Source organism: Ambystoma mexicanum, chromosome 2p, assembly GCF_040938575.1.
Source record: "Ambystoma mexicanum isolate Mex_15411 chromosome 2p, UKY_AmexF1_1, whole genome shotgun sequence".
NCBI classification, from domain to species: Eukaryota; Metazoa; Chordata; class Amphibia; order Caudata; family Ambystomatidae; genus Ambystoma; species Ambystoma mexicanum.
The window spans coordinates 1,343,488,117-1,343,501,151 of NC_090923.1; the positions used below are offsets into that span (position 1 = coordinate 1,343,488,117).

Genomic DNA, 13,035 nt, shown 5'->3' on the forward strand with positions numbered 1-13,035 from the left:
GCTCAGGGGTGCTAGACCTCTGAAAGGCTGCAGGGCGGGAGTAAAAAAGGCCTGCAACTCCTTCCGGAGCAAATATGTGAGAGGGAAAATGAGCAAAAAAATAAAGAAGTGTGAGAACACAGTAAAGGCACATAAATGAAAATAAATGACAGAGTGGGGAGACCCCTTGGTAGGAAAAGCAATCTATTCTTTGCTCAGGGTGCAGTTACTACGCCAGCTCAGCATTGAGCCACTGAAGCTGTGACATTAAGTTACGATCACCTGTAAATAACTCTTGCCAAATAAAACAGCTGCAGCCTACGTTCTCCTACTCTAATGCGTTGTATGCGTGCTATTTCACAACTGGGCGGGGATGCCGGAAAACGTCCATGCAGGCTGAAAGTGAGGGATGTCATTCGTAAGCAATCAATAACTAAAAATCAAACAAGGAACCTACTGTAATAGATTGTTATGTTTTAGCGCCGAAACAAATGTTTGGGTGTGAAGCTCTTCAAAAATTGCTTCTATAGTTCATACCCACTGCTGCACTTCTCCTGCACAAAGCATGCGTCGTGTACAAGAAATTTACATTCACAAATAAAACGATCTCTTGAACAAAGGTGAAAAAGCAAAACTTCCGGCGCAAGTAACGAATTATGGACGAGAGCCATTCACGCAGCCTGTAGATGAAGCACATGGGAAGATGCAAACCGCAGAAGTTGCTTTCCTCGACAGTCACCCACCACCAATCTTCACGCAGATGGTGGGCAACTACAACAGAGCAAGCACTAAGCAGCATGTTACATGAAGTTAAATAACCGAGCTGCACTGCCTTGCGCAATGTGGTTGTAGAGCAGGAATGCTGGACCTCTTCCACTTGGAAAGACCTGGGCTTTCAGTGGGGTGGTGCATCCAAAATACGATGCGATGATTTAGATCGAACACCTGGAAGTGGAGAGCCTATTTGGGGATTTGCAGTTGGTAGAATTATGAGGAATTGTAGCGAGGAGGAAGGGGCGATCCTCCGAGGATTAATAAGAGGTTTGAAATTGCTAGTACAGTAGCGGCGCGAATGAAGGGGTTGCCCACATACCTGTACGACTATTCTTTTGGCCAAAATACAGAAATTAATGGACAAAATTTTGGAGATGTGGGCCTGGTTCTTCCTGCGTAGACCCTACCTAGGGTGACCAGATTTAAAAAATAGAAAACAGGGACAGGGCAACCAACATAAAAGTAGGTCTAATTCTTGAAAGTGGCCGTGAAGGCACTGCACTTCAATAGCGGTTGGAGAAGGGGGTTTTGAGTGTCACTGTTCAAATAAACACAAATTATATTTAATCTATCACAAACAAGCACGATCTTAAATTGTACAATGCAGCATGTTTTATGTGTGAGATTGAGCATTCATGCCTGTCAGCTATGAAGACCAACTAGCAAAAACCGGGACCACTGCAGTTTCCAATGGAAACATAATCTTGGGGGACAAAGGCAGAGCACCAAAAACCAGGACATCCCGGCAAAACCGTGACGTCTGGTCACCCTAACCCTCCCCAACCATAAACCTTTACTCTGAAAACCGATTCTAGGAGGAAAGAAAAGCAGCTCCAACGCTGTCCCGTGTTGAACGAAAGGGGAAAACCCCTAGGCGTCCACTCCTGGGAGCTTTCGGTGCTAGGTGGTTTGTTGGACGAATTTCACTTAGACATGGTGTTTCGGAGGGCTTTCTCTTTATTGTGCAGTTTCAGCTAGCTCCCTGCAACATGTGAGCACACTCCAGCCATGGTCGAGCTGACTGAAAGGGAAAGTAGGGGGGTGGGGGGTAGGGCGGTGGTACACCAAGCTACTCGAGAGACAATGGGGAGGGGCTGGGGTCTGAATAAAGGGGCCCAGCTGGGATCAGGCAGCTCCACACTAGACTTTTGTTAACACTAAAAGGGATTTTGCAGTGTGAAGGCGTGACGGTGACAGATCATGTGTACTACAGTGGATAGGCGGCATTTTAGCCGGGGGCTAGGCACTAAGTGGTACAACATGTTGCCTAAAGTCGGAGTTGGCAATTGCGAGTTGGGGAATGAGTTGAGACTGGCTAGAGGGGCAAACACCTGAACGTGGCAGAATCATGTAGGGGAGATGAATGAGAGTAGGGCGAGTGATGAAACTAAAGGAGCGAACGGGTTAAGAGCAAGATGACCAGTATCGCTAAAATGGGACAACAAGAGAGGATTAGGGGGCTGCTTTGTGATGGAAGGGATGAGGCGGGGGAGGGGGGGGATTACTATTGTACGATTTCATTCTGCACTCTGACCTCCCGCATGGACAAGTGGAGTTTGTGGGGAGCGCATTCTGACCTCGGGTACCAGTGGCTGTGCATACCGAGAAGAGCGAGCGGATCCATGGTGACCGGAAGCGAGAGGGGAGTTGGGCTCGGTCCCCGGTGGGGGTTTTGAGGACCAGGTGGCTGCATCGTGACACACTAGGAAAGAAGGAGGGGGGTTGTAATCAGCAGACATAATTCAAAGGGAACCAGTAAGTGTACTGGAGAGGGGTGGGGCGCTTCACTATAACATGCAGGAGGAGTGCGAGCCGAGAGGGGTTACTGTGGCAAGCAGAGTTGATGGAAGTGGTGGCTCAGTGAAAATCAGAAGAAAAAGAGGGATACCTTACAGCCTACAGGGAAGCTATAGTGTTATCGGGTTTACGTTAACGGGAGCAGGGAAAACTGAGGAACATGAAAGTTGAGTATTAGACAGTACTGGCCAAAAGGTAAACGAGAAATTGCGGAATAAGAGTTAAAAGAAGACAGGCTACGGTGGGACATACACGGAAAACAGCCTGCCACACTGACCAACAAACAACTGGCTAGAATAGAGCAGCTCTGCCCCAATCTCCAACCCTCACCTTGTTGAATGCAAACAGTTCCTGCTTGAGCCTCTCCCGCTGGGGGTCTTGCCCCCCCTGTCGTCTGAATCTGAACTTCATCATCTCTGCAGCTGCCCCCCTACCAATCCAATAGCCTAAGTGCACAGTCCAACAGCACCACGGCGGGCCCTAGTGTCGCATCCCCGTTGCGCACAATGAAGTGCGGGTAGCAGCTCCCGAGCCTGTAGCTCGCGGGCAACTTGATACACACACTGCTGAGAGGCAGGCCGCTCAGCCAATCACGTAAGTAGACTTGGTCCGCCGAGAGACAATGACAAGAACGGGCTTTAGCTCTCCTCGAATCGTCATAAACACTAGAGCGCAACAAGGGTTGTAGCCACCGCTTGACGGCGGCCATGTTGGGGTTAGGTAGAGAAGCAGAAATATATATTGCTTCTAAAGAGGCCGCCGGCTGGGGAAAAGTGCCCCGCCGTCCTTCCATAGGGCATTAAAAGGCGTATCTTCATTACCTCCATGTAACTCTTCCTCGTCCCAGTACTTACTTGTAAAGTCCCCGACCTCCATCTCTGGAGTCCATTCCATGTTTTAACAAAAACCTGGTGCTTTTAGTCGACTGGGACCAGCTGGTGCCTGCCCCAGCAGTCTCCAAAAAGTGGGCCTACGCTGGGGCCCTGCCGGCCCCTGGTCCCACCACAACATTGGCGGTACACATTATCCCGAACGAAACAGGAGATGTGCCCACCATTAAGTCAGGCAAGCTGACAGAAGTGCCAGCTGTGGCTGGCTAGTCACTGTTGGGGGGCGGTCCTGAGCCCCCCCGCTTCGTTCCCGTAAGCCCCCCCACCGGAAAGGACACGCACACACAGCCTTTCGGTTCGGGCTTCCCGGTCGCTCTGCTCGCAGCCGGGAACGCCCCTTTATTTATACATTCGGCGGCGGCGAGCTACGTCACGCCGCCGCGTAAGCCCGTCACTACGGGCAGCGCCACACTCCTCCTTTTTCAGGAGGAACCACAACAACGGCACGTTTAATGATCATAACTTTTAACACACAGCTATCCTATAAACTACCACTGCACACCCAACACCCCTTTATTGTCAACCACCCGGATCCCTTCATCACAGTTTACATGCTAAGTGTCCAAGAACATACTCGCTGAGGTAAGCAGGTTTCCCTCGCCCAGCCCTCTGGGGGTACCTCCTGCCTACCTCCGGCCCGTGGTGTCCCTCAGCTGCGGCTCCCCGGATTGGGGAGGCCGGGATCTCATCCCGGAAGTCTCCAGCGTCGGGGTCCTCTGGTGGGTCAGGTTCAGGCGGATTTTCAGTCCGGGGATCACCCAGTTTCTTGAAGAAACTCACATTCCGGGTGACGGCAGATCGCCCATCCGAGGCCGTCACCATGGATCCCTTGACAGCCACAACATCCAAAGGCTCGGGTTCATAGGGGAGTGAGAGTTTCCCATGGGGGTGTCGGTTGCGGACTAGAACTTCGTCTCCCGGCTCAAGCCGTTAAGGCCGGAGCCCCCGTTGCAGATTTTCTTGGTCAACGCTCACTCGCCTTTCCGTTGCAACCCGCTGGTTGTCAATCACTCCCGGTTCCTTCTCCCCAACCTCAGGGAGCAGACCTCGGGGACATCTCTTGAACAGCGCTTCTGCGGGAGCCACTCCAGTCGAGGCATGCGGGGTGGTTCGATACACCCGCAGGAATTGGTACAGGGCCCGTTGTAGGGGTTGACCCCTTCCCTGGGCGATCCGGAATGTCTTATTAAGAGTCCGCATGAGTCTCTCCGCATCGCCATTGGCTCGGGGCCACAGCGGTGACACCTTCCTGTGCTGCACCCCGCAGCTCTCCATTAGCTCGGAGAACCGCTCACTTTGGAAAGGAGCCCCATTGTCTGAGCACAGGGTGTGGGGAAAACCGTGGGCTGCAAAGATCTTCTCCACCGCCACCACCACATGCTCAAACGCCACGGATTCGACGAACTCCACCTCTGGATATCTAGAGTACTCGTCAACAATTGCCAGGAAGTGGGTGCCCACCGACGTTGATCCAAAATCCGCGTGGACGACCTCCCAGGGCCGGGTGCCTCGGGGCATCACTTCTATTGCTGGCACCCGTTGCAGAGGAGAGGCTGCCTGACACCACACGCATGCCGCTACAAAGTCATCAACCTTCTTTTCTAGTTCTGGAAACCAGACCTTCAACCGGAGTCGCGCCTTGGTCTTGGCCGCGCCTTGGTGTCCATGGTGTGCCAACGTGATGACCTCCCTCACTTTTGACAGGGGAACGACAATCCGGTCACCGCGGAGCAGCAAGCCCAACTCCGAAAACGACAACTCGTCCTTCACTTTCCACAGCTGCTCAAGCGTCGTTTTGACCTCATGTGTCCGCCCGGCCACAGCCTCGAGGACGGACTTCCAGGAGCCGTGTTGCATCGAGTGCCTCAGTACTTGAAAGCATTCGTCTTGGGCCGCCGCGGCCTCCAGCTCCGCCAGCGGCATCGCGTTTGGTGTGGCCCCCTCCACCACCATCTGTACATGGCTGTCAGCCTCTTCTTCACAGACATTGTACCCCTCTCCCCTGCACACCCCCGGGTGGCGGGACAGGTAGTCCGCCGCATTGTTGGCCCCAGGCCGGTACACCAGGGTGACAGAATACTCAAGGAGGGCGAACATCCACCTCTCAATCCTTGCCGGTGGCTTTGACGATGACCCCACCAGGATTGGAAGCAACGGCTTGTGATCGGTTACCACCGTCACCGGACGACCCAAGACATAGAGTCGAAAATGTCTGTAGCCCCACAGCACCGCCAGGGCCTCCCGCTCGATCTGGGAGTACCTCTGCTCAGTCTCTGATAGTGCCTTGCTGGCATATGCCACTGGCCGAACTCCCCCGTTGCGATCCACCTGAGTTAGCACGGCGCCCAGGCCAAACGGACTGGCATCAACAACGATCTCTCACTCCAGGGCTTGGTCGAAGAATGCCATGGTGTCTTCCGTCGTGAGGGCAGCTTTGATGTCCTCGAAAGCGGCCTGCTCAAGTGGGCCCCAGTGCCACGCTGACTCCTTCTTCGTCAGGGCCCGGAGTGGTTCCGACCTTGAGGCGAGGTTTTGGATGAAACGTCCACAGTAGGTCACCATCCCCAGAAAACTCCTCACATCTGACACCGACTCGGGAGGTTGTGCCGATTTGATGTCCTGGACCTTTCTTGGATCGGGCGATACCCCTCCCTCCTTGAACACAAAACCGAAGAATTCAATGGAGGTGCGCATGAACTCGCATTTTTCCTTATGCAGGGTAAGGCCCAGTGATTGGAGTCGTTCCAGGGTCTTACCAAGCCTCCTCATGTGGGCTACCTCTGTCTTTGCGAACACCAGAATGTCATCGCTGATGTTGAGGACGCCCTCGAGATCTGCCAGGGCGCCCCTGATGATGTTCTGGAACACCTCGGTGGCAGATGACACTCCAAAGCTCAACCTCTTGTATCGGTACAACCCCCGGTGGGTGGTAAACGTTGTTATGTACCTGGACTCAGGGTGGAGAACGACCTGGTGGTAACCTGCTCGGAGATCCAATTTCGAGAAGAACCGAGCTCCTTGTACTTCCGCAATTATGTCGTCGATCGTGGGCGTGAGATGCCGCTCCCTCTTTATTGTCTTGTTAGGGAGCCTCATGTCGACACAGATGCGGACCGAGTCAGGCTGCTTAGGTTTTCTGGCCACCACGATCGGAGACACCCAGGGGGTCGGGCCCTCCACCTTTTCGATAATGTCCAGGTTTACCAGACTGTCCAGCTCCTTGTCCACTTGCTCTCTCAGATGAAACGGTACCCTGCGATGTTTCAGGGCAATCGGTTGGACCGACTCATCAATGTGAAGACGAACCAGTTCGCCGGTCATCTTCCCGATCCCACTGAAGAGTGCTGCGTACTTGTCTAGGAGATCATTGATGTCTTCCAAATAGATTGAATAGGCGAAACTGACAATCTCCAGGGCCTCAGCAGCGGCACAGCTGAGCAGGGTGTTGTCACTCACAGGAGTCACATAGAAGCGAGCCTTGATCTGTGAGCCGTCATGTTCAACACAGGCTACAAAGGCACCATCCAGTGGTATCGGTTTCAGCCCTCCAAATGCAAAGATGCAAGCCTTTGGTGTGTCCAGACCCGGGAGGGGATCAAGCGTGTCATAATGTCCTCTGGCCATTACATTTACGGAGGCCCCCGTATCCAAGAGCACTGGGACTGGGGAGTGGTTGACCTCCACCACACATCTGGGCTGTCTCCGACTCTTCCTTTTCAGAATTTCCACACTCGAGACGAAGAAGATGTTCTCCTCGTCCTCCTCCTCGGCACCCTCCACCTGGGGATCCACTTCTCCCTGATCCACCTGGGCCACATTTGGCGGCGGGTTCTGGCGTGGAATCCACGTCCGTGGCTGGCCTCTCGGCACCATCACAGGCAGGGCTGCACGGCATACCCTTGAAAAATGATCGGTCAATCCACATCTGCCACAGGTCTTTCCCACCGCCGGACACTCTGTCGGCTAAGGAAGGTCGTACCCGCACTTCTGGCACGACTCCGTGGCTCTGCCTGCCCTGTCATGGGGTCCACCACCAGGACATCTCATGCCTCTGCCACCTCGCCACACAACGCACACCTCCTCCGATCTCACTGATCGGGATCCTGCCTCCATCTTATTGGCCCGAGCCTCTGCCACCTCATGGCACCGGCCGAGCTCCAGTATGCGGGGCAGAGTGATGCCTGGCTCTCTGAGGACCTGCCTCCTGAGTTTGCCGGAGGAGCATGCCTGAATTAACATCGTGCGCATCATGTCTTCTGCGTCCGTCCACGCACATCCTAGGGAGAGGCGGCGCAAACGACCATAGAAGGTGTCCAGTGTCTCGTCGTCCTTCTGCTTGGCCGACAGCATGACAAATCTCTCATAGTCCACATTAGCAAGGGGGAGGAAATGTGCCAGGAGTGCCGCCTTGGCCGCATCATAGGAGGCATTGGCAGGTGTGAGGGATTCAAATATCTCCTGGACCGCAGGCCCTGCGGAATACAGCATGGTGGCCACTCTGCTGTCATCGTCCGTCACCTGAGAGGCCCTGAAATACATGTCAAGGCGACTCACCCATCTCCTCCACCGGGGGCCCATGCTCAAAGGTGGCCCCGATGCATCAAACTCCGAAATGGGCTGCAGAGCAGCGTGGGCCACAGGTGCTCTCGCCTGAGCCAAGATGGGGATTCCAGGTTGGGCAGCTGGCAATACTGCGAGAGGTCCTTGCAGGGGCAACTGTGGAGCCGGTACCGGCTGTTGCATTGGAGTTATTGGAGGCTGCCCAGGCTGTTGAGGAATCGGCGCAGCCCCTGCCCCGTCATCCGAGTCTTCAGAGTCAAGCATAGGTCTGAGCGCACAGGCACCCCCACCAGTTGTATTGGAGGCCGCAACTCAGCCACCCTTCACCACCCACAGTGTGAGTGCATTCAACAGTCAAATCCGATACCAGGTGCACACTACGAGCCTGACAGCTCACCTGGGACGGGTACCAGCCCCAAGGACCAAGAACACAGCATGCAGGCGTGAATGGCTCTCAATCACAGCCTTCTCCGATGATGAAGAGGATGAAGAAGATACCCCAGCGACTTGATGATGAAGGGGATGAAGAAAACTGCTGTCTCCATCCGCTGGCATCCATGTGTAGGTGTCCCAAAAATTAAGCCATGAGCATGGAGTAGGCTAAGCAGGTCCAGCTACATTAACCCCTCTCCTGGCTTTCACACGACGTAGTTGCACCAAAACTACATAAAAATCCACAATCCAAACATGGGTGTGCAGATCAAGCTGCCTGCAAGCAGAATTGGCAAAAATTAGGCCCGGATTCACTTCCCCCTCCAAACCGGAGCTCGGAGAACATCCGCGGCCTGTCAGACAAAATGGCCGTCGGCCACGTGTACGAGCCACAGCCACGGCGTAAGACGGAGCATCCAGGCGCTCCGTGTATGCAGAAAAATTCGGAAGCCTGCACCGCCGGGCCCGGGCATCCGCACTCGCTCGTCGCCACTGTTGGGGGGCGGTCCCGAGCCCCCCCGCTGCGTTCCCGTAAGCCCCCCCACCGGAAAGGACACGCACACACAGCCTTTCGGTTCGGGCTTCCCGGTCGCTCTGCTCGCGGCCGGCAACGCCCCTTTATTTATACATTCGGCGGCGGCGTGCTACGTCACGCCGCCGCGTAAGCCCGTCACTACGGGCAGCGCCACAGTCACTGTAACTTCCTTTGTTGACCCCTCGCTGCATAGCTCTCAGCTCACATGCTTTTGGCGGGTGTCACTGCCTTGTAAACAGCTGACTCACCCGCCAAGACTCCTGCACGCCCATTTGTTTCAATGGGCCTCTCACCCGCCAAAAATAAAATTGGGTGTTTTCACCGCCTTTGCGACATAAATGGTTGAGAGCTATGGATGAGGGGTCACCAGAGGAAGTTACTATCCCTGTGTTTCCCCAGGGCACTGAGGTGTCTTTAACCCTCAACGAACCTAGGGATTCCTTGACATATTTCAAAGTTTATAAAAGATGGCTTGAAAAGTACACAATTCAGGCCATCTTTTATAAAGCTTTACCGATGCACAAAGACGCATCAGGCTTTGTCTGTCATCAAAGCTTTATAAAAGATGGATTGAATTGGGTACTTTTCAAGCCATCTTTTATAAACATAGAAATGTTTTAAAAAGATTGCTTGAAAATTGCGCAAACCGTATGGTATGCACACAAATATATATAAATGTTATATATTTGTGTACATACCTTACTACGGTTTGTGTGCTATGCAAGCCATCTTGAAGTACACAAACCATAGTAAGGCACGCAAACAAATATATAAATGTAAGCATTTATATATTTATGTGCGTACATTACTATAGTTTGTGTACTTTTCAAGCCATCTTTTATAAACATAGAAATGTTAGATATTTCTATGTTTAGAAAAGATGGCTTGCATAGTACACAAACCATAGTAAGGTATGCACATACATATATAACATTTATATATATTTGTGTGCATACCTTACGGTTTGGTACTTTTTTAGGTCACACCCATCCCACAAGCAACGCCCCCAAATGAGGGCCCCTCTTCGATTTTTTACCACAGTTAAAGCCCTGCTAACACCCATACCTGCCTCCGCCAGAGAGTACACTACTCCTCCACCCCACAACATGTTCGTTTATTGTTTCCTGCCTACATGTCAAGATCTTAGATGGGTAGCTGGGCCTCCTGCTTCCCCATCAATTTCCTCTCCCTGCTTGGCTTGGAGGGGCACCTGTATGTTCCCCTGGCCCTGCACTCCGTGCTGGGCTTCAGAATCGAGCTCTCAAACTTTTGCAACTGCTTAGGGGGTGAGAGCCTGGGTTGGTCACCACAGGTGGTGCCTGGCATCACAAGAAGTGGCGTCACAGGAGGTGACATCACAGGACGTGACATCACAGGAAGATACGCATAAAAATCCCAATGAAAATTGACTAACTAGGGTGCTGCAACACTAAATTGTAGTAAGGTACATTGGGCATAGCGTTTGTTTCTCACAAGTTTGAAAGGTGCTTCTTTACTTCTCCAAAGAAAGGAATTCACACTGTACGTGGGCGCTGAAGCCGTGGACATAGGGCATTTTTGCCACTAAAAGCAATAGGGATTGAAATTCTAAGTTATGCAAGCAGCACTTGGGATCTATGGAATAATCAGGTTCTGTATGGCCAACAAGGTACAGGAGGCCTATGGCAGGTGTTGCATAGTGTGTTGTCATATGGTAAACTTAAAGGAGAAAGATATTCCTTAGAACGTATACAAATCATACAAATCAACATATCAGTTACACTGCCTTTAAGCATGTGAAATGGTATCCCAAGGCTAGCATGAGGAAGACTATGGAAAGGTCCCAGAACACGCTAAATAGAGAACATTTGCAGCAAAGTTCCTGCCAGAACCCTCACAAAGAGAAAGGCTGACTGCTCACTGCCAAACCAGTTGCTAGCTGACCTGGCCTTTATGATCTTTTCAAAATAAACAAATAATATAGATTACACGGCCCTAGGTAACGGGCGTGTTGTTATGGTTGAGTTGCTAAACCCATAGGAAGACCACTTTTTCGGTGGTTTATAACTTCGCTCCTGGAGGAATCCTCACCAAACTTTGCAAAAAGAGTATATGGCCCGCTCTGAATTTATTCGGCAAGGTTGTTGATGTTTCATGTGGGTGGGCAAAGTTATAGGGGGAGTGCCATAATTTTTTTTTCTCCATAGACTGAATGGGCAAAAACTTTGCGCATGGCCACTTCCCAAACAGCTGGATGGACTTTAACGAAATTTGCAGCAGGAGCGGGGGCTTGGCTCTGAAAGCATGCTTTTGCGTGTTTGGTGGAAATCCGACCACTACTTTTGTTGCAGAGGACTGAAATGTACGTCTAAAAAAATTTGTGATATCTGGCTCTGCTCTGTGGACCCACTTCCCTGTTCGCTCCACGGACAAACGTCTCATTGGCTTGGAGTACGCTGTGATGTCAGCGAACATTGGACATGGCTGGTGGTTGGCTGGAGGGAAGCATGCGGTGCGTCAAATTTTTTGGGAAACGCCGCCATGGTGTATTGGAGGACAGTGCAGCCGAAAGGGACTGACAAACATAATATACAGCATGTGGTGGTGGGAAGAAGGGATAGAAAGGGTGGGGGAGAGAGAAGTTGTTCATCTGAGATGTGTGATTATTAGGTGGACGAAGCCGGTGGTGTGCCTCCAGTATCCGCGCGTACTGCGCCAATTCGCCTGTCCCTGCACAGGGGACTAACATGTGTGGTGAATGCAGGCAGCCTTCGTTACGGCACAATAGCTTGTGCCGTGACCTCTTACCGTGGCGACTGGTCGGAGCTGAATTGCAGAAGCAGTGTGCATTGCAACACATATATTACCCCATGTGGCGGTGCGAAGAAGGGATAGAAAGGGTGGGGGAGTGAGTAGTGGTTCACCTGAGATATGCCAATAGGTGGACAAAGACGTTGATGTGCCTGCAGTATCCATGCGTACAGTGCCAATTTGCAGGTCTCTGCACAGGCGATTAGCATGTGTGTGCTGAATGCAGGCAGGCTTTGTTACGGCACGATAGCTGGTGCGGAGACCTCTTTCCGTGGTGACTGGTGGGAGCTCGATTGCAGAAGGGGAGAGCATTGCACATGACATGCACATTGTAAGATAGCAAGTACTCCGGTGTGTTGCATGTGGTAAGCCCGTAGCCTATTCGATGCATGGATGGAGGCCTTGCTCCGCCAACTATGTGCCGTGGTAGCAAATAGGTTTCACATTGTTGCCTTCTGTGTGTGGTTCGTCAGCATTGCATACATTGTTAATTCTGTGGGTGTGGTGTTTGGTAGCACATCCTACAGTGTTTACTCCATGGCTGCAGCTAATGGAGTGAACAGTTCTGCAGTTTGTCCACTGAATGCAGTGTTGCACTACTGTCAGTATAGAAGAGGGTAGGCTTGAAGTGCATCTTCTATGTGCTTGGATGCTGCAGTGTGTGAAGTGGGTGCAATATTTAAATAGTGTGTGCATAGAATTGGATAGGTGTGAACTGCATATTTGACAGGATTGCGTAGTGTCCATTGGGCAGAGTGCTGACTACTGTACTGCACTATGCGGCATTGCTTTTGTGTACTGAATAGAGTGCTGGGAGCAGGGCCAATGTTGTGAAAATAAATGTGGTTTGGTTGGCAGTAACACCATACTATGTGAATGAAAGGGGGTATGGGTGCCAGAGGCTGTGTTATGTTTGTAGATTCTGCTAACTGTTGCATGTTGCCATGCATATCTGTATTACAGTGCCGAGTTTGGGTAGCAGTGACGGTGGCTGTGGTACCTGTGTGGAATCTGCTAACTGTTACATGGTTCCATTAATTGCTGTGTTATGGTACCAGGGTTAGGTAGAAGTTCAGCGGGCTATGTTACGTTTGTGAATTGTGGTTTCTGGCCACATGTTCGCATCCATGGCTCCATTATGTTGTGCTGTTTGTGGGCAAGAACTAGACTCTTGTGTGCATGGTTGAAGATGTGGTGAGTGCCCCTCTGGATGATTTTGTATGCTAAAATCGTTGATTTTTTTTCCACAACATTGTACGGAATGTGCTTTGGAAGCAC

General features: G+C 51.8%; 1 protein-coding gene across 2 annotated transcripts in view; it reads right to left on the reverse strand.

Moving 5' to 3' along the window:
* Positions 1 to 3,137, reverse strand: part of LLGL1 (LLGL scribble cell polarity complex component 1) — a 557,504-nt gene extending 554,367 nt beyond the window's left edge. For both annotated transcript variants that reach the window (XM_069645702.1, XM_069645701.1), the window contains exon 1: positions 2,881 to 3,137. In XM_069645702.1, coding sequence (XP_069501803.1) covers positions 2,881 to 2,964 — 84 coding nt within the window. In that variant the 5' untranslated portion in view covers positions 2,965 to 3,137. The remainder of the gene's footprint in view (positions 1 to 2,880) is intronic.
* Between the last annotated feature and the right edge of the window lie 9,898 nt (positions 3,138 to 13,035).